This window comes from Mugil cephalus, chromosome 14, assembly GCF_022458985.1.
Source record: "Mugil cephalus isolate CIBA_MC_2020 chromosome 14, CIBA_Mcephalus_1.1, whole genome shotgun sequence".
Lineage (NCBI taxonomy): Eukaryota > Metazoa > Chordata > Actinopteri > Mugiliformes > Mugilidae > Mugil > Mugil cephalus.
The window spans coordinates 3,676,435-3,704,374 of record NC_061783.1 but is presented as its reverse complement, the minus strand read 5'-3'; the positions used below and the strand labels follow the sequence as shown (position 1 = coordinate 3,704,374).

The following is a 27,940-nucleotide window of genomic DNA, read 5'->3' as shown; positions in this document are numbered from 1 at the left end:
TGGCGAGGGGGTGTGAAAAGAGCGGAACGGGACGGGGACACCTAACCCGTAACATGCCTCTGTTATTGATCATACCATTTACACGTGCACAAAAGCTCTGAAAACAGTTCGAAATTATTTTTCCTGCATTGCTTTGGCGCCCCCTCTAGTGCAGCGCCCCTATGTGCCACATATAGTGCATACCCACTTTTTGCGCTACTGAAAGAACGGGACTATTTTCATACATAAGGCGCACTGGATTATAAGGCGCATTAAGCGAAACAAAACAATCAGATAAATCAAACGTTATTCAACACATTCATTAACTCAAATAACTAATAATAATAATAATTTTGGGGTCCTTATACACACACCATAATATTACGACACCGGTATGTCGACGCACGGTATGTATTACTCCGCAAGGCTCCTGACTACAGTTAGCCGTAATGCTACGACAAGCCATCAAGCGGTGCGGCTTCGTAGCTTACCAAAGTCGTAATAAAACATTTTGACAGATTTTTGAGCGCTGTGTACCACATAAAATCGTTTCGAGGTCAGTAAGCACAACCAGAATTAATACATACGGCCCACCGGATTATAAGGCGTGCTGTCGATTTCTGAGAAAATTAAAGGCCTTAGTGCGAAACATACGGTTACTTAAAAAATAAACAATTGTTTTAGCTTATTTTAATAGTACAGCCCTACTGCGTGGATGTATGTCCTTACCTGTATATGAATTCTAAACGATTCTGTAAAGATCGGCGTGATCTGTAGAAAATAGTGCCCTTACGAACAGAAGCCATCCCTCGACAAGAACGTTCCTTGCAGATCCTGAAACATTGTGGTTTTACATGAGTTCATCAAAGTTTCAGTCTAATTTCAATAGTTCAGATAGTATATGCCTACATGAAAGCTACAGACTTATAAAGTAATGGTCTGACAACTTACCACTGCAGTCCATCTTGGTGGTTTCATGGACCTCCGGCACTTTTTGCATTTCATGTGGCGCCACAAAACACCGTTCTTTTGCATCCATAATACAGCTTTTGGTTTATGTTGTATTGTGTTCCGACCACGCAAAAGCTGTAAAACATCGTTTTTGAGCATCCTAGACCTGGTCATGTTAGTGCATTGTTGTTGAACCGAATTCAAGTTTGCGCGCTTTTTTTGATAATGACATCGTCAGGCTGCGTATATAAAAACCCTACTGCCGAAGGAGTTCTACCGGAGACGGCAAACGCAGTTCAGAGGAGAGCAACTGAGAGTCTGACCTCAGCAGAGAATCTACGGAAAAGGTAAAAACTATATTTAGATGTAGCATATCGTGATGTTTGCGCAAATTTATGTTTGCTACATTGCTTAAGGTCATAATTTGCACTCAACTGTCTGCAACAGTCAACTTTTGCGAATTAGCCGATTAGCTAGCTATTCATGGTTAGCCTTGCAGATATACAGGCTTGTTACAGCAGCTAGTTTATTGATGAATTTAACGATAAAGATACAGGTGACTGTCGACTAAGTTTTATATGGAGAAAAAAAAATGTGTTGGAGTTAATAATTGTTCGACGTGACCCACAGACATGGGCCCTCAAAGGCGCAAGCTCTCGCGTCCTAAGGCGAGTGGCACGATTCTTCACCAAATCGCGAGGGTAAGTGCGTTGTATGGGCTTGCAGCAATACAATATGCATTGCACTCTAGTTAGTGTAGTAGGCAGTAAAGCATTCAGTTATGAAGACATTCGATTATGCACAGTAGTCCACGAGTGCCTTTGGAATTTGTTAAATAAAAAAAGTTACAATTAGGGCTGTCGAAGTTTTTCCGAGCCAATGCAATATCACACGAGGAAAATGTCGCCGTTAAGGCAGTGTATTTAAACAACAGTGAACTGGGCTCATATTGGTATGGAAAGAATGAAGATTTTCGCGTTAGGTTATATCTAAATAAGCCTAAAACATATATTTATTTATTTTTTGTAAAATGAAGCTCGAGAATTTGTCAAATGAACCTGCAACAGGTCAGTTTATGGACACATGCGATGCACACGTGGGTTACTTTGGCTTTTAGCAGTGAAATACGCAGTTCCACATTTGACGAGAAGCCTGCAATTCAAATTGTAGCTCCGCTAGGGGCTGTCGCGAGTAAGTGCAAAAACAATGGGAGCTTTTGGATCTTCACGGCTAAATTTTCATAGTTTTCACACATTTATAGACAAAATGTTACAGATTGCACTTTAGTTTTAGCAACCTGGACATGGATTTTCAATCAAAAGTGAAATGTACGAATACCTACGTCTATTACGTTTCTTATTCTGTGAGCAGTTTTTAGCTCTGACCACAAATAAAGAACTTGTTATTGTTGTGTTATTCTGTTGAGATCAGTGCCTCTGACTCACTAGCATTCAGCTTCTCTATTCTGGTGAATGTCTGTGTCACGTGACATAGACACTTTAGAAGGGATTTTACAAATAAAAAAATTATTTTTATTTGTGAAGTCAATTTAAGGTTAAGGTTAGCCCTCGGTTGTACAACACATACAGGGCCAAAATTTGGCTTTGGGAATTGTTGTCTTGACTCTGACTAGTGATAATAACAGTGATCAACGAGACAAATATTCATTCAGTCATGAAGCTGTAATCAAAATATATACATTGAATAAACCCCCTCACTTGAATGAATGAGCATTCTGATAACTTTTTACACATGGGGAACCAGGTGATTCTGTTTTGACGACTTTTCTTGTTTGCTTTCTTCTATGATGCAGATCAAACTGCTCCAACAGCAGTCCATGAAATTGCGATGCTCAAAACTAAGCTGGAGGCTGAAAAGGAAAAGGGTAACCTCAGGGAAGAAACTATCAGTATCCTGAAAGCTGATTAGGCATACCTGCAAGATGAACTTGCTAAGAAGGATGCACTCATCTGCAGTGCCTTACCAACGATGAAACCAACTAAGAAACAAGGTATTTTTGGCCATGCAGAACTCTGACATATTATAACTTACTCTGACTATTTACCATGGGACTCTTTCACAAGTGGCCATATTGTTGAGATACCGTAGCTGCATGTTATTCCTGTGGGCTAATTTCAATAGAATGTTCTCTCAGTCTCCCCTCTTTGCCTAATTAAAGTATTTGAGGCAGCTCTATAAAGCAGTCACACTAGCAAGCTATTTGGTTATGAAAAGTGGTTATCAAAATCCTAGCGTAGGTCTGATAGACAGTTGCATTAACTGAGTGATTCTATGTCAGTAATATAGCTGCAGATACCTCTGTGACACTGATCAAAAGAGCCTTCTGCAGCAATAGTCACCTCATTACCTGTCAACCATTTTCTTCTTTGTGTGTTCTAAATAAATTCTCTGAAACTTAACACAGCCTTCCCGGTATCGACATCATCTGAAGACACTGCTCCGGAGGATACAACATCTTCCAGCCTGTCTGACTCTTCAGCTGAAAACATCAAAGTCAAAGTGAAGCATAGGCCCAAGAAGAAATGCCAGAGGAAGTCCAGTGGAAGTTCAGAGCAGCCAAGTGGATCAGGTTTGGTGCACAGTCGTGTCCGCAGTAAGTTTCTGTATCAGTCTTTCCCATACATATAGTGCCAGTCAGAAGTTTGGACACACCTTTTAATACAGTGGTTTTACATTTAAAATGTTCTGCTTTGTAGATTAATTCTACAGTAGTACAGTATCTCAAAGTGAGTAGATTTTTACAAATATTTTGTCATATCTTTCCATAGGACAACACTGTATAAATGAAACTTTGATACAGTTTAAAGTAGTTGTACAGCCTGAATCGCAGTACGGATTTCTTGTCCTCTGAAAAGGACAAACTGTCATTATTTTGTCTGAGCAAACATTATTATGCAATGCCTTAAACCGTCTTAAGTGCTTATGTCTCTGTTTACAGTTGTTATTGCAGCCATGGTATTAACATCTACCTTTGTTGTTGTTCTTGTACCTTTCTCTGTCTAGTGAGAAACACCAAAGGAATCATTTTAAGATATGTGGCCGCTTTGGAGGCCTTTAAAAAGGGGCAGTCAATGAAAGCTGCTTTTGCAGCAATCGGAGTTGACTGAAATACAATTTCACGTACCGCCATCATTGCAGAAGTACACTTGGCAGCACCTGAAGTCTTCGAAACACTGAAATGGAATGAGAGAACGGAGAAACTTTCTGCATTTATTGAAAGGTGTAGAGCAACCATAACTCCAGATATTTTAGAGAAAATTAATAAAATGAAAGTCGATGGGGAGTTGCTTCCTATGGCACAACATTAGGTCTTAGGGTTTAGGTGTAGGCTCTAAATTCTTCTTTGTTTTCTTTGTTGGCTGTTGGTTACCTATGATTTCACTGTAGTTTTTATGCCTGCACCACATGCGTTTGGTTCCAATAATAACCACCAACATTGTGTTTGTGTAATGAGCATTGACAATCATTTTGATTATCTGTGTTGTTTAAATGAAATTAAAGTGAACTAAATGCATTCCTTTGTCTTTACTGTCCAGACTCCCATTTCATTGTGCCTCATATTTGTTTATAATAATCTTATATCTATTTGTAACAACACAGTAATTTATAATATTGTGTATATGGGGTAACGATGTGTTCATTGCACCTTTTAATTACTCATAGTAACTTATATCTGTTAATAATAGTGTCATATTCTTGTCACTTTACTTAGCGCTGACAAATAGCACTTATGATATTGCATAGCTGTTTATAACTGTGTGCTGTAGGGAGATGTATACATTATTATAACTTTATTACATATACTTATAACTACAGATATAAAGCACTATAAGCGAAGTCAAAACTCATTATGCATCACTATGCACATTTAGCAAAGCAAAGTAGTTATGATGCATCATAACATTAACAAGTGACTAGGCAGATATTGACATATTTATAATGCACTATTCAGATTAAAATTATAATCATTCATAACCAGTTGTCATAATGCATCATGAAGTTGGTTATGACGACTTATGAATACGTATGGATGTTAATAATGACCTTTATAATGCTTTATAGACGCCTTATAAAACGTTATGAGTGCATTCATAGGGCATTATAAATACAACCTTCATAGAAAGTCTTACCGAAAGTTTCCATTTGCCATGAACAAGTCAAACCAGCTTAATACATGAAAAATAAACATCCTGGTTGGCATCATTACAAGACCACATTCCTACACGGAAACAAAGAAATATTTATCACACGTATGTATGATTAGTAACACAGATTCACACTTGAGTAGGCCAACTGAAACCAAAGAGAAGACAACAATTAAATGTTTCTGCGTTTGAGGTCTGAGTGGATTAAGTTGTATTTCAATGTGTGTTTTCTTCATATGGTCTTGATGTATGTGGATGTGATGTTTAGATTTGGGTAGAGAGAAGACTGTAAGGGTGACCATATCACATGAGTTAATCACAGTAGCTTTGACAAGCACATATACACAGTATCTCAACAAAACTTTCTCCAACATATTAGTAAATTCCCTTCAATACTATAAAAGTGCATCCCGTGTTCAAAAATAAATACAAACAAACAGTGAATACCCTGAAACCGTGCATAATTGCTTCATTTCATACAAACTTCCACCTGATACACTTTTAATTTAGCTTTTATTTCTTCCTTCCACTCTGGTAGTGTTCTCCCAAAGAAAGCAGCATGTCATTCATTTTGAAAAAAAAAAAAAAAAAGGAATTCACCACCCTCTATAAAAGGAGATTTGTTTTTGCTCATCTAAATGCTGGATAACATCATACTCCTGTTGTCCGGGATGTATTCCAGGTCCTTGGTTACTCAGTGCCTCAAAATAATGATTCCAGTTTCCATCCTTGTCTGCTCCAAAACCGTACACATGAACCTGTGAAAAGGAAAACCAACATGTAACAAAAACAACAACAAAACTACATAATGTATAAAAGACTTTCTATACAAGTGTTCACTGTTGTAACCAATGTGCGCACAACAGCCAAAATACTGACTGAATTATGGTTGAGGTGGAGGTGGATGAATGGTCAGTGATTCAATGACTATGCAAATAAAGCAAGACCCTAAAGGGACATGGTGATGGAAAAGGTTTTTCAAAAAAAAGTATCTTGTGAGATACAAGATAATTTCTCATGCGTGAGCTGTCTCTGGAGGTGTACAGAACCAGCTTCACCTGGGACATCCAGTGATTCATGTGTGGTTCATGTGGAGCATTCGCAGGGCATGATCTCTGCTGCTTTCCACCTCACTCCACTGTGTACCAGATAACAATTTACAATATATTTGACAGCTTTGGTTACTTTGTAACATATATATATTTTTCATACTATTGGTCCTGGGGAAGAAATAGTCCTTTCAGTATTTAAATCTGCTCCACATTTGCTGTTTGATTTCATGATTTCATCCGTCTAATGATCAGAGACAGTGCCACTGTATTAGTTTTATCACAAGACCTCTGTTATCCCAAACATATGATAGGTAATTTGCAGTAAGTTTTTCTTTTCAAATTACAAACATGGATGATTGACATGTGACTCACAGATGACCTCCGACATCATAACAAATCACTAGAAGTAATAGCTCTGTGTGAATAGGCAGTTATCTTCTTCTGTATTTGCGCACCTTGTGGCCTCTTCGAGATTCATTTTTGCAAATATGCTCAACAGGCTGAAATCAGGGAAACTGTCAGGCAGGAGTCAGTGTTACAGTTTAATGCCAGAGTGTATTGTTGTAATCGAGATTATTTTGTTATGCATCAAGTAGTGGCTGTTGAACACGGGTTTTACCTTCCCTGACAAGAACAGAAGCCACTGTGACCAAAGTGCCTCAGAGTCTCGTATGGAGGAGGTCAGCATCTATCATTTACCACTAAGGGATTTTTTTCCATCTTTCCATTTAACCTAAAAACTTTGCCAACTACGACCTTATCTTACTCAGTCATGCAGGTCACATGTCTGAGTGCTAAGCCTTTGTTGTTGTTACCTTTGTTTTAAATGTGACAAACATACTGAGCTGCTCGCTTTAGACTCGCTACTTATTCAGAAACCAAGAACTTTTTAAACCTCACAAAGACAGCTCCAGTTCAAGGAATGAACTTACCTCATTGCAAATGTTCAGCGCAAGAGCCAAAGTTATAAAGCCAGTGGATGGATACCGGCCCTTCTTTCCCAGCCACGTGTCATGAGCGTATCTTATGAAAGCCGGGTTGATCACCATCACCTGTCGTCAATCAGAATTGGCCTTTAACCCTCCTGTTATACTTGGGGTAAATTTGACCCCATTCAATGTTCATCATTCAAAAAATAACAGTTGACTTTTTTCATTCGTATTTCATGACTTTTCCTAATTTGATGTAGACAACTGGTTAAGCACAAAATTATCATGATTTTTTTTCAACACATATTGCACACATTGGTGTTTCTCTGGGGTCAATTTGACCCCAAATTGTATAGCTGTGTAAAGCTTGTCTGTCTGTGTGTGTGACCTGACATCCCCACACCAGTAAGTGCAGCGTTAATACTTTTGAGTTGATACATAAGGGGAGGGTGGGAAAAACAACTATTCCCACTAGAACTTTGACCATTTTCGTGTTGTGGGCACATGGAAAATATTAGGAATATTAGGAAGCCAGTGTGGAGTTGATCACATCCAAGTCTTTTATTTATTTTATTATTTGATTTATTTATTTTATTTGATTTATTTGAAGAGCTCAATTAATGACTTTATGTGTTCAACATGACTGACTGTGTGTCTGATGGGACACACCCTTAGCAGAACATCTGCCTTGTTGTTGAAGTGATCAGAGACCATAATTTTCTATTTTTGCCGCTAATGTGACATGGAGGAGGGGAAAAGAATATTCTCATGCAAACTTTCCTGCACCAGCACAGCTGGGCATGAAGTGTATGTGTGAGCTACTGTACACACACCTGCCGAAGTAGAACTGATATTTCCCGTGCTGTGGAGGGCAGGGTATTCCCACAAGGACATTGGTAGTTTGTGCAAACACATAAAATCTGGATAATTTGGGATGTGCATTCCAAATTAGAAAAGATATGGATGAAAGATTTTCAAGATACACTAAGTCTACAATTGAAGGTTTGACCTGGTGGTGGCGCTAGAGGAAAGGTTATATCATCACCAAAACCAAAAACTTGGTCAACAATTTCATGTAAATAATATTCTGGAGGCAAATATCCCTGAGGTCAAATTGATCCCAAGTGTAACATTTGAGGATAACAGGAGAGTTACTCACCAAATCCTTGTTGGCTGCTATTTTTGATTTAACTGGTGCATAGGACCTGTTGGGGACGGCAGGAAGTGACAAATTCAAATTAAGTATTTCACACACCCTCCAAAAGATCATCATGCGGATGTGAAATTCTAATTTCCATAATCTATTTTACATGAAACTCATGAAACACTACAGGAACATACATTATGTCCAAGCACAGTCTTCGTCCTTGCTCTCAGGAAGGACTGACTCGTACAGTTCTACCATTTAAATTATATTACACATTATGCACATGTATCTTAAATGTTGACGTGCCAAATAAAAAAAATAAAATAGATAATGACGAGTATTACACTAAATAGCTGACTAAGTGCTAGTCAATCTTGAAAACAGGGCAAAGTCATTTCTACTCACATTAAATTATTTGTTCTTTCATCAACTATTAACTTAGTTAACTTAGCCAGTGGAGCAGTGTGTCTTGCTCTGTCTGTGACCAAGTCTGGTGGCAGTTATTGCCTAAGACCCCAATAGACTGTAGAATGATTTCAAGATCATCTAGTGTGACTGTTCCAGGTTAGTCCAAGAGGAAGTACTCCTATGTTATAATCTGACACAACCAATCTGATTGAGGTGGAATTGTAGTTTAGTATCATGACTCAGCTTCTGTGAGCATGGACTGAGCCCTCTAACTGGCATCCCTTGTCACTTAGAATCACACGCATGACACGCAGCATGCATAGTATGATCTAATCACATTACATTAAACACATCTGATAGCAAACTGGGACGACCACTTAAATACAGTCTAAAATGAAAAATTGAAAAGACGATTGACTCACGTTCCATGAAATCCAGTTGTCATGCTCATCCTGAGCCACTCTAGATCCAGTATCTTGAATGGAGCCAACACAAGGTGAGTGGAGTTGTCTAAATCCACGGCACTCTCTGGATACATGACCTGATGAGTTGTTTTGGTGCCGACATCTTCTTCGAAGCCTTTGGTGCGACCCCTGTTAATTCTAAAAAAACACAGGGGAAATCATTCCACTCTTTAAGAAGAGGCCAGTCTTTAAATGAGATTTTCTTCTTGGTGAATATTTACCTGATGACGTAATCATGGAAATCTATCTGAGGTCCACGACGTGATCCCTTCAAGTTACCAGAATTTCCCACCACAGCACAGGTCTTACAGCTGTCTCTGCTGAGTTTTACAGGCTCCAGGATGGTTGGGAATGTCCGAAACAGGCTGTTGACTGTTTTTTTATATGTGTTGTAGTCTCGTTTTTCATTCTGTAAGTGCTGGTGGAGACAGATACAGAATGTTTATCTGGACTAGCACACTGGGACATTTCCATCCACCAACTTCAACAACGCAGAAGAACTCTGTCCTCACCTTCCACCAGTTGAAATCATCCTCTGAGAGGTTGTGGTTCGCAGACAAAAGCGGCTCAACTGGGGGTTTTAAGGGGTGGAAGCACAGCTGATTTTTGGGGGATAAACACGTCCCACAGAGGGTTTGATTATCAAGAGAGAACTGAATATTGAACTCAGTGAGTCCTGTTAAAAACACAAGAATGCTGGCGAAGCACAGGGCTATAGAGATCATCTTCAGAATCTTCAACGACATATTTCTGGATGTGTGACGCTTGTGGTCAGGGAAACGGCTACGATCTGAAACAAGAAAGGATGTGGGAAATTTACAAGTGAGCAGAAGTGAGGCCATAAACATCACTGGTTCATTTAGAGATATAGTCAGAAACTAAAGGACACATAAAGTCCATTTAAGTCACTTTCACAGTCCGTAAGTCTGTAGTCAGAAGAAGAAAGTAGATGACGGAAAAGAGAAAGATGATGTAATAATAATAATAATAATAATAATAATAATAATGATCAGATCCTGTCTAGCTGAGTGACGCCTGTACCGTGTACATTTGAGGACATCCTCAGGATCAGGCTTCAGGATCAGACCTCAAATGAAAAGGTATAAGGTCTCAGGAAAACTTCTGTCACACTTGCACCAAACAGCCACATAAAAAATAGTTGTCGGACCAAAAGGCCTAAGAAAAAAAACTTGTTACAATGAACTGCCTCATAAAAAATTATAGGACTAAAAGGCATCATAAAAAAACTTTTCACAATGAACGGCCTGAGGGAAAAAAAAATGCCAGACTGAACAGCATCAGGAAAAAGTTATCACACTGAAGGGCATCAGTAAATAAGCTGTCACACTGAATGGTATCAGAAAAAAAGAATCACGGGTGAAGAGTGTAGGCAAAGATAGTCTTTGGTCTAAGATCTAATACATCCATGGTTTGACTGCCGAAATAAATGACTTCGGCCAGAGACAACTAAGCCATCAAGTTGTGACCAGAGCTGCCATGGCAACTGCTCCAAACAGCAACAGAGAAAGATACTAGACATATTTGGAACAGGACCCGAACATATGTTTTTTTTTTTTTTAATTTAATTTTTCTTTCTCTCACAACTTAAAACTGCCTCTAAAAATTATCTATTTGATGTGAACCAGTGGGAAACTATTCAAGTCCCTTTGTCCTGGCCACGTGCATTTGTTTACAACATAGTCAGCGAGAAATTAATCCATATTAATAATAATTAATGTCCTATGTTGTTTTACACATGAATTGTCGTGTCTCTGAACAACATGAGGTGGTACACTTAGCATGGTGGTGATGCTGGGTATGATAATCACACACAAATACATAGGTTCATCCACTATCTCATATCCCCCATGAAAGATCTGGTCAACCATTACTGACATTACAACATTTTCTAGCAGAAATGCTGTATCAACAAGCTTCACATTGTTTACAAGATTTTATTTATTTATTTGCTGAAGTCCACTTAGGATCTGTGGTTTATTAACGTAAAATGTGTTTTGTTTGTATTGTTAGTTCTTGGATAATAACACTGTTTTAATTTTTTTTTCTTCTGATGAAATGGATTCAGACCCCGAAGAAGGCCCCTTCTCCAGCCCTGTGACCCTGACTTCATCCGTCTCTCCAGCCCCACCCACACCCACACCACAACCATCACCAGCACCTCGAGCTTCGAATCCAGTTTCCCCCAACCTCCTACTACTCCTCCATCTCAGACATGAACCTATGACCTACTGGTCCAGCTCCAAGGGCCAGGAAGAGGAAGAGGAAGCGAGGCACCTCAGCATACCCCAATTTTGAAGCTGCACTTACTGCCCTGGACAAGAGGTGGACTGCACAGAAGGGTGCGATGGAGGCTGGCCAGGAGAGAATAGATGCCATGCTACAATTGATGGACCACTGTGCGATGGACCACACCACAGATGTTTCAATCCTACAATGTGTATGTGAGGTCTGTCATAAAAATTAGGATAATACTGTGGTCCAGATGTGTTTTGACAATGTATTTCTATTTTCTGTATGTTGGGGAGGTACTTCCTTTTCCTTAGTATTGTTGCTTAAGCAGGGAGTTAGAGTTCTGTTTAGTGTGCAAAAGCAGGAAGTCTAGCTCAGGTGTGAGTGTCAGACACTGAGCGCCAGTGACAGGTCAAGAGGTGATAGATGAGGGGGTTTTCTGCTTACAGTTCAAAAGAGAATGATGCAACATGTAATAGTGCTATTTAGGGACGGTGTCTGTTAACAATAAGGAGGTGTCTGAGACAGCCCATTAAAAGTGTACAAAAACCAATTGTTGAAGCTCCACTTGAAGCCTTTTCTCTGTAACCCCTCGTTGTGTGTTAAACGCTCCTTCTTGTACAAGAATAATAAACTTAAACTTTGATGCTTCGAATCCAATCTTCTTTATTGAAGGGTCACTCTATAAAATTCTTATAACAAGTCATTTCTTAATACAAGACCTTACATACGTTTTATGGCGGGGAATGGGGAAAAGCATCTCTTTAGCTGATTACTCTCTGACAGGCTAACTGTATGGGAGTGGCCAAAAACACCAAACTGATATTGATAAATGATTGATAAATGATGAAATTAAAATAATATTGCATGTTTTTGACCAAGTTGGAGAGATCTCTTCCTTGTATGTACACTACCAGTCAAAGGTTTGGACACACCTTCTCATTTAATTAAATGGGAAGGTGTGTCCAAACTTTCAAGACAAGCTGTAGCCTAATACGCCATCTCTATTCTATATCTCATAATGCTGCTGTGTAGTAACACGCCGTTGCGTTCCCGTCGCACATGTTTTTAGCAGGACACCAGTGTCGTTGAACCGCTGTTTTGCCCTTCAGCTGGGCTGCGCGTCACTGAAAACTGTGAGTGTCCTTTGTGATCTCCGAACAGTTTAAACCATACATTGGCTGCCAGTCCTTTACAACCGATGCGTGTCCTGTTCTAAATATGTCTAGTATCTTTCCCTGCTGCTGTTTGGAGCGGTTGCCATGGCAGCTATCGTCGCAACTTGAACACTTAGTTGTCACTGGCCGACGTCATTTATTTCCGCAGTCAAACCATGGATGTATTAGATCCATGGATCAAACCTAGACCAAAGACTATCTTTGCCTAGACCATGCACCCGTGACAATTTTTTTTTCCCGATTCTGTTCAGTGTGACAACTTTTTTACTGATGCCGTTGAGTGTGATAATTGTGTTCCTAATGCCGTTCATCGTGACAGCTTATTTACTAATGCTGTTCAGTGTAATAACTTTTTCCTGATGCTGTTCAGTCTGACTGTTTTTTTCCCTCAGGCCGTTCATTGTGAAAAGATTTTTTTACGATGCCTTTTAGTCCGATGATTTTTTATTTATTTATTTATTTATTTTTATTTATTTATTTTTTTGAGGCAGTTCATTGTAACAAGTTTTATTTCTTAGGCTTTTTGGTGCGATAACTATTTTTCATGTGGCAGAGGTTTTCCTGAGACCTTACAACTTTTCATCTGAGGTCTGACGCCGAAGCCTGATCCTGAGGATGTCCTAAAATGTACATGGTACGCCTGAGATTCCCACTGAACGTCAGAAGAAGCGCTGTAGATGCCAGGCTGGAGTTGGAGGTGGAGGAGGAGAAGGAGGTTCAGGTCGTGTGAGGTGCTGGGCAGCAGGATGGATGGACTGTGTGCGCTTGATGGGACCCAGAGGGAATGTGTCTGAGAAGCGCTTTGGAAACCTGGGTTCATACAGAGCACAGTGCGTCTGTGTCTCTTCGGGACTCTAAAGGCGGATGGAGACACGCTCCTAGGTGTTGGAGTTTACATCCCTCTCTCAGCGGACAAGGCAACAGCATACGACACGATCCATGCCACTGTGGCTATGCATCTGACCAAACAACTGGATATTTTTGGACAAATACTTTTGTATATTTGTTCATAATGCTAATTCTGAAGATTTTTGATTACACTTACACATCACATTTCATTTTTACTATATTATTAATATTTAATAATATTTTTTATTTCAATCTAATCTTATTTTCTTTTCTTTTTACTTGTGGTTTTTAAGAGTGCTACCTTTGCTACTGTGACCAAGTAATTCCCCTCGTGTATCATTAAAGTCTGTCTAAGTCTAAGAAGAAGAAAAGGGAAGAAGAGGAGGGAGTGAAAGAAGTAATAATGACAATGATAATAATGAGACTATCTTAGAGGCAGAATTGTTCACTTAGTCAATCATAACAACATATTAAGCCGATAGGTAATAAAATATAAATAAATTATTTTAAAAAGTAATATAATTAGTTTTCATCTCTTACCTGATCAGTGAATGTGCTTCTGGTCCAACTACCACTATATGAGTGTGTCACTACTGACTACTGGGTAAACTGTCAGTTGATCGGTGTCAGATATCCCTGGAAGAGGATTTTCTGAGAATGTGATTGGTGACTTGCACCTGAGCTGCAGGTGTGGAAAGGTGGGGCGTGGTGGTAGCAACAGAACAGACATCAGTGCCACAAAAAAAAGAACACTGGTCTGCCCAAGTGTTGGTGCTTTCCTCCATTATATGGTATGTACAATCAATGTGTTCTTAGAAGATACTTTAAACTTTTTTTTTCGTTGTCGTTGTTTTGTTTGCTAGTGAAATTAATTCATGTCGAACTACATTCCATTTGTTCGTTTATCCAATCAAGTCATTGCATCCAAAAACGTAAGTGTGAAAGTGCTGAAGGAAATATTCTGACTTATGCTCGTTTCAGCTGTACCCTTCAGTGAGAATTATGCTGTGTATGTATATCCGCTACAGTCTAAACGCAACCATAGATCAGAGAAGGAAGTTTGAAATATTTACACAGCTCCCTCACTAACGGACAAGACGCATCAGACGCGCATCATCTTCAAACGTAAAAACGTAATATTCATGAATTGGTGAGTTCAAGTAAATTATAGAATTACAGGAATATACTACTGGTATGATACTAATACTGTAGGCATATTATAATCTGGCATATTGAAAGCATATGCATGTGTATTTCATTGTGCGTGCTTGGTTAATGGAGCTGGCTGGTTTTAAGGTGTGCGTTAGCATTTATGGATGTATGGATTTATGGAACATTAAATGATTAGGCATCACCAACAGATGGCGCTGCCCTCACAGAAACAGCAGTAGACGTTTCTTTCCCCCTCAGACAGGGCCGGCCCGCGGCATAGGCGGTATAGGCATTTGCTAATGGCGCTGTCCATGATGTGGAGAAGAAAAATAAGCGCAACTTATATTTTTCATTGTTATTTTTATACTAAAACTAATTGATACTATTATTTCTTATTATGAAAAGAATAAGCCCACACTAGTTTGGTACTGCATAGCAAAGCCTATTAAATAATAATAATAATAATAATAATAATAATAATACCTCATTAAGCCCTATTAAGCAGGTGTTTACATCTGTCTGCATTTTTATTTTCATTTATTATTGGTTAACGTTTGCTCTGCTTGTAATGGTCAGTCAAAATGATATTCCTTCATATAATAGAGTTTTAAGTTTAAGTTATATAAGTTATATAAGAATCGTTTATTGTTACAGTTCATTTTGTCTAAAGTGTGTTTATAGTGTTAAACTTTACATCAAAGTGCTCACTGTGTATGTTAATTCTTCATACCTCAGCATTCCCATATGTTATATTATACTGCAGTTTGCTGCTTCTTTGAATTCTGATCAGCATTGCACTGTAATGATAATAAGATTGAATCTAATATAATTTGCATCTCAGACAAAAATTGCCTTGTATATTATACAGTGGGGGTAAGTATTAGTAATAAGTATTTGATCCCCTGCTGAATTTGTAAGTTTGCCCACTTCCATAGAAATGATCAGACTCTGGTTTTTATGGTTGTTTACTGGTTATGGGTATAGACAGAATATCAATCGAAAATGCATAAAAAACACACAATCTAAAAGTTATAAATTGTTATGTATTTTATTAAGGGAAATAAGTATTTGATCCCCAAGCACAACACAAGTCAGTACTTTGTAGAGAAACCTTTGTTGGCAAGCACAGCGATGAGACGTTTCTTGTAGTTGGTCACCAGGTTTGCACACAGCGCAGCTATGACATAATGTAAGACACACATTGCAAGATGAATTTGTGCCATAGAACAAACTGTATGAAACAGCTGGCTAGAGCAGACTAGTTAGTGCATTAACAATAGATAAAGAAATTACATACCACGGTGGACTATGCATCACCATATCAGAGTGGTGAATTAAACATCGTAATCGGTTGTTTAATACTAATATACAGAGTGTGTATAGCAATCTACAATTTTGGAGAAACTCAAAAGCATAAATTCTAAATAATTTACATTTTAAGTTGCAGCTATTTAGAAGGTTACTGTTTTAGTATAGAATTGAGTAGATCCAAACCAGTAACTGGATTTAATTGAAACAAGTAACCAGTATCATGTTCAATTTATCCAATTTATAATAAAAAACAATTTCATTAAAATCAGTTCAGAATTCAGAGTTATGACGTAAATATAAAACAAGTTAGTCCATGCCGTTAGCGGTTTTAGCTAGCAAGTTAGCTCAGGTGGTGTTAGCTCGTGCTCGGCTGCAACAGTGTATACAACAAATACACACTGAAACATGGATCATTTTTAAAACGTATGTGACTAAAAAACACGAGATATTCGATACAACTTTACCTGCAATGAAATACGAATTCAAAACGTCTCGGACGAGGTAGCTCTGTAACGTTCCCTCCAGAGAGCCGTACTGTTGTTCTTCTTTGTGTTCGCTACTGCACATGTCCAACTTTCAACCGACACGATAAAAACGTGAGACGTCTCACTTCTTAAAAAATCAAGTGAATGTGAATCTCACTTAGATTCTGAATAAAACACGCTGTTTTTCAGAGATGGAAATAGCCATGGAGTGTGCCATCTCTCATCTTCGTTTAAACTTTAATGTTTGCTGCGCAGTAAGGTAAACTAGCAAGACAGCCTGATCACTGCTGAACCACAGACTGCTACCATTTCCAAAACAGGGATTGATGGCAGAAATTAATTTTATGTAACTGAACATTAAAAATCCTGGATTTGGTAATCCCTAGTCTTGTGATCACCATGAGGCAAACAGCAGAGACGCCAGAAAGTCACTATCTGATGAGTTTTTGTCAAAATCTGTTGAAACTTAAGGCTTTCCTATAAACAAGATATATTTTCTTAAATCAAGTGAGTCTAATTCCTGAAACAAGATGATTTATCTTTTGCAAATAACACGGCAGCTTAAAAACCTTTTCAAATGTCAAAAAAGCTTGTTTCATACGACATATGACTCAAAACAAGAGGTTTTCGAGACTTTTTCACTTAACAAGATATTCAAGATGTATTGTCTTAAATCAAGTCCCTATATCTTGCTGAAATGGTACTCGTTAGGCAGTTGTGTCTTATATTAATTGTAATGAGATATTTTGACTAGAAATGAGACAAATATACCTGGTAAGATTTGTATTTTTTGCAGTGTGCTGGAAGATGTAGCTACAAAAATGTCAGGAAAAGCGTACGAGAACAGCTGAACTTTATTTGGGGTTGATCAGAGGCACTTTAAATGGTGACAGGCGTGTGCTGACTCCAATTTAACATGAGTTTGAATGTAATTGGTTAAATCTAAACACAGCCACATCCCCAGTTGTAAAAGGGTGTGCACATTTATGCAAACACATTATCTCAGTTATTTATTTTTACGTCACTTCCCTGGAAGATTTCTGTTTGATTTTCAATTGCGTTGTACAGGTTATAGGTCACATTAAAGTTGCGAAATTATTTGTCCTGCTGTCATGTTTTTACATCACAAAAACCTGGCATTTAAACAGGGGTGTGTAGACTTTTTTATATCCACTGTATTCTTTCTGTCATACAATTTACTTTGATTTAAGACTATTTTGTTATTGGTCTGGGATGGCAATGCTTGGACATTAAAATACTTTTGTTATAATTTCATTGTTAAATCATAATAGAATTTGTGTTTGTGAAACTGCTCATGGCATTATTTTGAGGTGTGTGTGTGTGTGTTTTTTTTACAACCAGAAACACAGGTTGCTGTCGTGTTTTGCAAAACTGTCTGCAAACAGATTGTGTCTTTGCTGTTGAGTCATGTAGTTCAGGAGTTCTGCTCTGTGAATCATGATATGTTTCCACCCACAATCATAGAATTGGACAGGCTCCTTTTGTTATGAGGCTTGTATTGTGAAATGTTGAAGTTTTCAAATGTGCGTAAACGCCCTAAAAAAGATAATTATAGGCTTAATTTGCTGAAAGTTTACTGGCAACTTCATTTCAACATAAATTTATACAGTGACATTTCATTCAGCAGTCCACCTCCACTTGAAAGACAAAGGACACTCCTTTGAAGCTAACACTTATCAGATATGTAAAAAATGTGGCTAAGATTAGCACCTAAAAGGACAGCTAGATACTGTGAGAATTATTTTTTGATCTGATCTGTTCATATGTTTAGGAGATGACATGATAATCACCAACTAAGTCTAGATACACACATATTCACCAAATTCTGTATCTTGTTAATTGTTTGGCTGCAAATGACATAGTGGCATAATGACACAGTAACTTCTTGAGAGAAACAAAAAACCAGGAAAGTATAATTCCTCAATGCTACAATAAACAATAGCTAAATATCGAAAGAGAAAAAAGGTTTCACTGTTCAGTATTAACAGTCTATAAGAGCTACATTTGAAATTCAGCACACACACCTTAAGGTCAATATATTGTAACCTGTTTAATCTATAATTGATAATGACTGTCCTTTTTGTAGGCTGGTCTTTTTTACAATGATTTTCCATTTTTTCAACATGTAACATGTGATGTGATATTTCATTGCCAGCACTTATTTTGATGTGTAATTTTTCCGTAATGAATAGAAAGAGGATATACAACGCACAAACTGGAGATTTCTATAAGTAAAGAGTTCATAGTCTTTTATTGTTTAAACACAATACCCTTTACGGTGAAATTCATGGTCCATAAGATTTTCTACCCTTATGTGTAGGCTTACATCCTATCTTTTGATCCAGTAGAGCAGGTTGTGATCGTTAAACTTAAGCTCATACGTAAGCACGTAAGATCATGCACAGCTCAACGGCTTCCTCTGGAGAGGTGGGTGGATGAAGACTGTTTCCTGCCATGACGAAGCAGCAAATGTCAAACACTGTATCATCACAGGGATACGGTCCTCTCTGAAGGCATACCACTCTGCAGACTTCTGTGTTATGTTGGGATACCTCTTTCAGGTACTCTCTGGCACCAAAAAGCTGGGGTAGGGTGTACATCACCACTGGGCACCCACCTGGAGACACAGCATTTCTGCATGGGCGAATTCTGTGAGTGTTCCAGAGGTGAACAACTTCCTGCAGTTCTCTCTAAAGATAAATAAAAATAGAAAATGAGAAAATCAGTTCACACATGATCATTAAACTACCTGGTAATTTAATGATTTTCATCAGATTTTCATATGGTAAGTACTTCGGATATACAGTAGCGTACTTCTGATAATACTGTCCTTTTATTTTAGTAAGGTTTTGAATAGGCCTATATAGCCTACACGGAGTAAGCTCTTTTTCACTAATATCAGTGGGCCTATGACATTAGTACCACTCTAGCCCACTACACAGGGTACTGCTTTCTGTGAAGTAAAATATCTGAATGCTTTAACCACTAAGCAGGCAGGTGTCACAGTATTATTCTGACATAACATGTCACTTGTGTAGCGCTTACCTCTATTATTTCAAGACATGTGAACTGAATGAGACTTTTATCCAGGAATTCAGCAGATAAGAAGTCTGAGTCTTTTAAATCTTGGAAAAAAAGTTGTCCAGCTGATTGTGCCTCAAGAACACCTGGATTTGTTCAATGTAACAGTTCTCGTTTCCGAGATCCGAACAAATTTGGGAAGCCGTTCCATTCTTTGATGACACCTCATCAATAAAGTATTGCGCGATTATCTTGGGATCACTGTTTGTAGAGTAGGCATTAGACAAATATCTAATGTAAGTATTGTAAAAATCATTCTCGCATGTATGAGACTGTGTTCTAAAGTCACTGCCAGAGGTTTTTAATTGAGATAAATTGATCATAAATTTATCAGCAAAAACACAGTTGCAGCTTGTTTGACTGTGAAAATGAGAACAAAGTCCATCTTCATTGGCACATTTGGTTCTCTAGGATTAGTGCAGTTTTCACATGATATCCGTGTTAGTTCTGCACAGCTAGCTGATTTTCCTGAGTGTGCTGTCCCGTAGAGACAGTGGGTGTCATTGGCTCATAGAACTATTTTTTGATTAGACGTGTAATCAGTTGAGATTGTTCAAAGGACAGGTGTCAGGTGACATCAGTTGAGAATTAACATTCATGAAATCAAACAAACAATGAGGTCCTAGATAATGGGAGCGTCAAGAGCATCAACCCCGTTTAAGTTTACTTGAGGACAGAGCAAGAAGGAAACACGTAGCGAGTCTGAGAGACAAAATAGAGAACTATGAGGAGCTGTTCTGAAGTGACAAAAGTTGCAAAGGAGGGAGTCAAAGAGCAGCAAGGGTCCGGCAGAGGAGGATGAGCGTGGAACAGAGCATGTGAGGTCTATGTCAGGGAGGAACAGGCAGGAAGAACTTTCTCCTTTTTCTAGGGCGCTGTCCCAGGGGATTGGAGGACCTGAGTGGCCATGGGTTGGGACCAACCTGTCCACCAACGATGGGAGACTTAAGTCTAAACCACGACTCCTCCCGACCTGTAGCCAACCAATCATATTCATTTTGTTGAAACTATTATAATGGTGTGAAATTACTAAAAATCATCCTTTTCGAGGAGTCACGTGATGCAGCAATGGTAGGCGGACATGCCTCTGAGAGCTCCCCACAACACACAGTTTAAATTATCCTTCAACTATCTTATTTCACCCAAACTCTGAACTTAAGTCGACTCCAAGTAAGTGCATGTATACCAGATCCAAAGAAAAGCAAAATTGCCTCCTGGATTGAGCACCTATGATGGATGCGAAAACTGCTAATGCTAGCACTAGCCATTCCTTGACTCACATTCTCAGAGAGATACGGGAGGGCAAGCTGACAGAGACTAATAGTGCTATTATGAATCTGTATAAAACAATAAATGGCCTGGTCACAAGAGTCACAGAGGCAGGAACCTGCATCAGCGATGTGGAGGATACGCTTATGGGTCTGGACAAAACAGTGCTTGAACTACGGAAACAGAATGAATACCTGCTTGAAAAAGTTGATCAGCTCGAAAATTACAGCAGGCGTAACAACATCCGAGTCATTAACCTACCGGACGGTTGTGAAGACGCAAACCCAGTGAAGTTTTTCACTGACTGGCTCTCTTCTAGGCTCTGACAACTTCCCCAACCCCATCATCATCGAGCAGGCACACAGGGCACTCTACCCCAGACCACCGGAAGATACCGTTTGCATTGCTCTATCCTGCAACATTGAGAATTCTCCACGACGGGCCGACGACAATTCTTCAAAACACCTAAAGAAGCCATGTCATTCATTCATAAACTGCATCCTGAAGGTGAGGACGAACATGAGTAAAAGTTGACTGCTGGTGATGCGTTCCATGAGGCACGGGACATTTAAGTTTCACTGGACATTTTTGATTGGTTAGTGTAACCTACCTTTATATAGTAGTCATAACCTCGATTATATTTTCATTCCACTGTCGTCGTTGAGAGCATTTTAGATACAACAGCTAATAACGCAAATGCTGTTAATTAATTTTAACCTGACCCATCTTACCTTACTACAACATTGTTCATATACACTGCTTGACCATTGTTCTCTTTGTTCTCACTGTTCTCAGCTCTATTTGCCTTTGGTCTAAATACGTTCCAAAATTAGTTCTGAAATGATTGCCTTATTTTGGATTACTACCGAGTTAATACAACAGGCCTTCAGCCACCCCTTACAGAAAGAAAAAGAATCTGAGAGAGTTAGATCTGCACTTGGGGACATCAAATACGCAACTCTTCATGGAAAGGGACTTGCACTGTTTCTGTTCAGTATCAGTGCTGTTATGGGTAGGAATTAGTGTTGTTCTACTTTCTGTGAGATGGGCCATACCCTTTTCTGTTTTTGACTAAACAGGTTTTATAAGCAAACGACTTGCAACTGATAATCTTCATAGACTCTTCAACATCATTAATCTAGCTGACACCAGAAATTATCCCACTAACGACAGCATCATTAGATGCTGAAAAGGCATTTAACCGCCTTGAATGGCCTTGACAGTTTTGGGTTTGGCACGTCTTTTCATCATCATTCAATCATCCTTTTCTGGGACATTGGCCAAGGTTGAAGGTTGACTGAATTGGCCCATGCACATGAATTTCTATATTCCAAACATATTTGAATATGTAGAGCAACTGATGTAGAGCAACGAGTCGTCAAATGATGACCTTTTTATTTACCACGTGAACTGAGCTGGACCACCTGGAACCAGAACACCTACGCTAGGATCTTGTTTATTGATTTTAGCTCAGCGTCTAACACCATCTTTCCACAACAGCTTATCTGTTGCCGCTTGGTGTGGATCCAGGAATGTGTAGGTGGTTCACAGACTTACTGACAGGAAGGCGGCAGGCAGCCAGGGTTGGCAGAACATCAAAAACAACTGTAGACATTAAGTACTGTCATTAGACTCATTACTGATGGTGACGAGTCGGCGTACAGGAAGAAGGTGGATCAGTTGGTAGACAGGTCCCGGTAAACAACCTTGCCTTAAACGTTGACAAAACAAAGGAGATGTAGATAGATTTCAGGAGGGCTGGTCACCAGCACCATCTCCCTCTGAACATCAACAACTCTGAGGTGGAGGGGGTGCATAACACCAAGTTCCTGGGGGTCCTTCTGACTGACGAGCTAACCTCCAGAGTCAACACTACAGCTGTCATTAAGAAGGCCCAACAACAACTTCACTCTCTCCACAGACTGAAAAAGGTCAACCTTCCTGTTCCTGCCCTGACCATGTTTTACAGAGGCACCATTGAGACTGTTCTCACATACTGCATTTCATCCTGGTTTGGCAGCAGCACAGAAGAAGATAGGCACAATCTAAACAGGGTAGCGAGAACAGCAGAGGTAGTCATTGCTGGGTCACTGCCACATCTGCCGGACATCTACAGATCCCATTGTGTGCGCAGAGCAGAGGAAATTCTAAAGGACCTCACACATCCCTCTCACAGCAGAACTCCAAGAACTCCGCTGCAGCCTGCACACACATTAGAGGCCCATTGGCTTGTCAGTCTAAAAAATACCTGGCCCGGTGGTCCTATGATAGGCTACAGAGGCCCAGGAGTCCCACCCACGCTGGTTCTTGACCTGAGTACAAGAGATACTGAGTACAAGTTCTGTTTACTGTTTTTTGCAGGTCATGAATTTGGTGAGGAGTGGAGCTCGCTGGCTGCTGATGAGTAAGTAGGGCAATACATACATGTGCACATACATGTATATGAGAATGCATATCTATTCAGACCTGTAATTCATGCCTTATACTTTTTCCACACATCTATGGATATTTTTTTTTCAATTTTCTATTTATGGTTTCATAATGACTGAGTCACTGTTAAAACAAATGAGCAACTTTAATGCTGCTACTGTCTGTAATATGTTTCTATTTAGATTATTTGTCAGGATATTTTGTTATTATTGTCCAAGTCTGGTTTTAACTAATGCTGGGCTTACACCAAAAAGATTTTCACAGTCACAGACTAGCATAAGCAGGAGTTATTCAGATTTGTTTCACCTCAATACAATGCAAATTAGATTTAAAGCCAATCCAAAGAGACATACCTCTGAATAAACTCCAGGGTAGACGTCTGCTCTGATGGTTAATGGACATTAAAGCAATAATAGCTCCCAAACACCATGTAGATGGCAGAAATGTAGGACGGGATGTTGTCCTGTACGATAATTCGATCCAGAGAATGTACCGTTGTGAGGAAAAGCAGGACCATCCTGAAAAAGAACAGAAAACAAAAACAAAACATAATACAAACAAAGTTGAAGACAAGACTTTATTTTTCTATTTTCCTTGCCTTGTTTAAAGGCTGATACGCCACCCCTATGATAAATTTAGTCAATCATCGTATTCCCTAGAGTTGGATAAGTGAGAAAAAACGTGTGAATGTGAATGTGCTAATGACAAATTTATATTGAAAATCATTATCATTGTATTTAAAATGTACTAGAAATTTCCAATTATCCAATTATATTAATGAGAAAAAAAACAGGTAAATTAACAGCTGTGACTGGTTAAGTATTTTACAAAATATTATCCTAAATTAAACATCACTTCATTGTTTACTTCATTTGTTTTGTGTTGTGATTTCACAGCACTTTACTATTAATTTTATTATTTTATTTTACAGTGTAGACATCATGCCAAGATCCAAAGAAATTCTAAAGCCGTTTCTAAAGCCTTGGGACTAAGCTTTGAGAGCCATTATCCACAAATGGTGAAATTGTGGAAAAGTGGTAAATCTTTTCAAGAGCGGTCGGCCGATCAAAATGACCCCACAATTCATCCAAGAGGGTACAAAAGCAGCGGCGTAGATGGGGATGCTCAGGACACGCCCTGCTCTACTGTGTCAACACTACGAATACAACCACTGTCCATAGTATTTAGTTAATAATTACGGAACACAAGGCATTACACTCAGTTTCTGCTTGAAGTCACACCTCTAATCCAAATATCGCTCTTTGATTGGCTCTCCCGTTTGCCATTTACATGTGATTAGCTGTCCCCACTGTCGCTCCATCTGTTGGTAAAGCTATTTGTAACCTGCCGCCAGTTGGACTGGACAGGAGGCGACAGTTGTCTTTGTTCTGCCTGGGTCACACCAGCTAGACAGATTTCAATATTAGTTTCAATACTTGTTCTATTTGCATTTATATTTGTTGAAATTGGAAAAACTTGTTTTTCATGTACTCCTAAAGACGGAAACAAAATGATTCAACAAATATTTCAACAAGACATGAGGAGTACACTTTCTGCTTTATCCTACTGGTCAACCTTTGTTGGGTACACTTGTTGGAATAAAGTTTGGCTATTGTCCCATGTTTAATTAATTTGGCCAAAATACGACCAAAAAATAAATGAGTACAACTAATTTAGTTCAATTGCACTGAATGTAGAAAAACAAGAAACAAGTTGCAGTTACAGTTGCCTACTGGCAGATTTATTCTCTTGTCTCCGCAACAAATCAACAGTTGAACTGTTTCACAGTCCTTGGAAAGTTTCCATATGCCATAAACAAGTCAAACCAGCCTAGTACACACAAATAACATTTGTACATGGCAACAAAGAACGAAATCAAAATCTGGAGGCTACATAACTTTGGCAGCCAAAGCTACTTGGTCCCATTTATCAGTGTTTGTAACGCAGATTCACAACAACTGAAACCAAAGAGAAGACAACAATTAAATGTTTCTGCATTTGAGGTCTGAGTGGATTAAGTTGTATTTCAATGTGTGTTTTCTTCATATGGTCTTGATGTATGTGGATGTGATGTTTAGATTTGGGTAAAGAGAAGACTGTAAGGGTGACCATATCACATGAGTTAATCACAGTAGCTTTGACAAGCTCCTATACACAGTATCTCAACAAAACTTTCTCCAACATATTAGTAAATTTCCTTCAATACTATAAAAGTGCATCCCTGGTTCAAAAATAAATACAAACAGACAGTGAATACCCTGAAACCGTGCATAATTGCTTCATTTCATACAAACTTCCACCTGGTACACTTTTAATTTAGCTTTTATTTCTTCCTTCCACTCTGGTAGTGTTCTCCCAAAGAAAGCAGCATGTCATTCAGCATGTCAGGAATTCACCACCCTCTATAAAAGGAGATTTGTTTTTGCTCATCTAAATGCTGGATAACATCATACTCCCGTTGTCCTGGATGGTTTCCAGTTCTGAACTTTTTGTCCCGGAGTTCCTCGAAGTAATGATTCCAGTTTCCATCCTTGTCTGCTCCGAAACCAAACACATGAACCTGTGAAAAGGAAAACCAACATGTGACAGTCAACAAAACTACATAATGCATAAAAGACTTGTTCACTTTTGTAACTAATACGCGCACACCAGCCAAAATAATGATTGAATTATGGTCGAGGTGGAGATGGATGAATGGTCAGTGAAAGCAAAAAGGAAATGATTCAAAGACTGTCTCTGGGGGTGTACGAGATGAAAAAAATATATTCACACAGAACCAGTTTCACCTGGGACATCCAGTGATTCATGTGTGGTTCATGTGGAGCATTCGCACGGCATGATCTCTGCTGGATTCCACCTCACTCCACTGTGTGTCAGATAACAATTTACAATATATTTTTATATATTGTAAATTATAAAGGATAATACAACATATATTTTTTCATACTATTTATCCTGGGGAAGAATTAGTCCTTTCAGTATTTAAATCAGCTCCACCTTTGCCAACACTTAAATGCTTGATTTCATGATTTCATCCGTCTAATGCTCAGAGACAGTGCCACTGGATTAGTTTTATCACAGGACCTCTGTTCTCCCAGACATATGGTAGGTAATTTGCGGTGTAAATTTTACTTTCCTGGACCGAACGACTTTGGGGGAATGGAACACATTGTTTTACGTTTAGAATTTCTTTAATTTCCACAATTAAAACACACATTGCTTTACGTTTATAATATGCATCGCCTGCGTTGTACATCTACTTTTAATCACTGTTACGATTTTAATGGTGGGGGTGTGGATGGGGCACGCATAATTTTTACTTTAATAATCTTTTTTTTTATTAAACACAAATTATTTAACAGTTTTAACATTTAACAGTTTCCCATCACTACCTTGCGGCCGCTTCCCTCTAAACATTAGACAAATATTATACGTCCTCTACAACAACCTACAGCCGTCTGAAATCAGTGTCTACTGAATTGCAAGTAAGTTTGGTCAGCCCATAGACTTGCCTAGTTAATTTTGTGTCCATTTATGCATTTATAGCGTTTGCCGTTTTAGCTGTCGTGTTAATCTATTTCAAACCCGTTGTCGCGACAATTAATTGCATCTGCTAACGTTAGCTTTTGAACACAACAATTTGTTTACAACAAAGCCAGCGAAAAATCAATACATAGAGCGTTTGGTAACATTATATATAACACATACAGTGTTACGAGTGTGCATTTGTGTAGTTTTACTTTTTCTACTTGTACAGGTGGAATTGTTGGGTTTTAAGAGGTTAATAAGGCCTTCAGCCTGTGTATAACACTGAGAAGAATCAGGAAGAATGTTACTTCCGCTATCTCACCATATAAGGAGTTGTCTTCCGTTTTGCTACAGCTTGCGCACAGACTAGAACTCATCACACCCTAATATTTCATACGCTGGAAAAAAGCTTATTGGCTACACATAGAAACTCACTGACACATGAGAGGCAGTGCTCCTCCCTTCTGGAACCGCGGAGTCTAGATAGAATAAGGTCACTGTACGTGCTTGAAGGGGAGCTTTTGTTTTTTTCTACCCCTAAGGTGGACTGACTGAAGCCTCAGCGCTGAAATCAATACCTATTCTCTGTGTACCAAATAAATATCTTAAACATGAGAAATTGTCGCGTGATTTGTGCATAGATGGACTATCCTTCCCAAAAGGTATAAAGATCCTGGGCTGAAGGAGAGGAAAATATCTTTCCTTTGATAGAATCATGTAATTTGATAATCTGGAACTTACAAGGACACATACTTCAGAGTATTTAAAGCATGCACCTCAAAGGACTGGAGATGGGGGCTTCACAGTCACTCAGGGCTGATTTTGTTTGAAGAAACTATGCTCAGTGTTGTTTCAACACTATAGCTGCTGTCCTCAGCGTGTTGTTTTTCTTTTTTATTACTGTTGTTAATAAAATTAACATTTATCAGTGTAAAAAAAAAAATACATTTGATTTTTACCAGTGTTCACTATTTGTTTTTTTTTATTATTGTTTTATATTTTAATTGTTCTTATATTTGTACATAGTCACTCAGGACTAACCCTATTTTTGTAGTACAGACCCAGGAGGTGTCATTTTATTCATTTTATTTTACCACTTCTTTTTTTTTTTTTAAACTTATATGAGGGTTATGATGGCTGCTGTTTGTTGAATTTGTAGCCTAGTAACTAGTATTTCTCAACTGAAATCAGCATGATGTTTGCAATAAAGATGTGGGAAAAAACAGTCAGGATTGGATTGTGATTTATTGTTAACCTGGCTGTGGTCTTGCCCAGAAGGTAGGAACCTGT

At 38.7% G+C, this 27,940-nt stretch overlaps 2 protein-coding genes and 1 pseudogene across 6 annotated transcripts in view; 1 reads left to right on the top strand and 2 right to left on the bottom strand.

The window, feature by feature from the left end:
• Positions 1-373: 373 nt before the first annotated feature.
• LOC125020276 lies at positions 374-4,481 on the top strand (annotated as a pseudogene).
• An 800-nt stretch (positions 4,482-5,281) lies between these two features.
• The window catches only part of LOC125019574 (CMP-N-acetylneuraminate-beta-galactosamide-alpha-2,3-sialyltransferase 1-like), a 27,669-nt gene continuing 5,010 nt past the window's right edge, over positions 5,282-27,940 (bottom strand). Inside the window, exons 1-7 of one of the 4 annotated variants that reach the window (XM_047604422.1) lie at positions 13,914-14,036; positions 9,609-9,886; positions 9,318-9,514; positions 9,055-9,234; positions 8,237-8,282; positions 7,081-7,200; positions 5,282-5,854 (exon numbers count right to left, since the gene is read on the bottom strand). In XM_047604422.1, the coding sequence (XP_047460378.1) occupies positions 5,693-5,854; positions 7,081-7,200; positions 8,237-8,282; positions 9,055-9,234; positions 9,318-9,514; positions 9,609-9,842 (939 nt within the window). In that variant the 5' untranslated portion in view covers positions 9,843-9,886; positions 13,914-14,036 and the 3' untranslated portion in view covers positions 5,282-5,692. Of the gene's footprint in view, positions 5,855-5,885; positions 6,235-7,080; positions 7,201-8,236; positions 8,283-9,054; positions 9,235-9,317; positions 9,515-9,608; positions 11,963-13,913; positions 14,037-27,940 lie in introns of those variants that run through there. The other 3 variants (XM_047604421.1, XM_047604419.1, XM_047604420.1) reach the window with 3 other exon arrangements.
• Positions 24,836-27,940, bottom strand: part of LOC125019577 (CMP-N-acetylneuraminate-beta-galactosamide-alpha-2,3-sialyltransferase 1-like) — a 27,761-nt gene continuing 24,656 nt past the window's right edge. For both annotated transcript variants that reach the window (XM_047604427.1, XM_047604426.1), the window contains one exon: positions 24,836-25,682. In XM_047604427.1, coding sequence (XP_047460383.1) covers positions 25,515-25,682 — 168 coding nt within the window. In that variant the 3' untranslated portion in view covers positions 24,836-25,514. The remainder of the gene's footprint in view (positions 25,683-27,940) is intronic.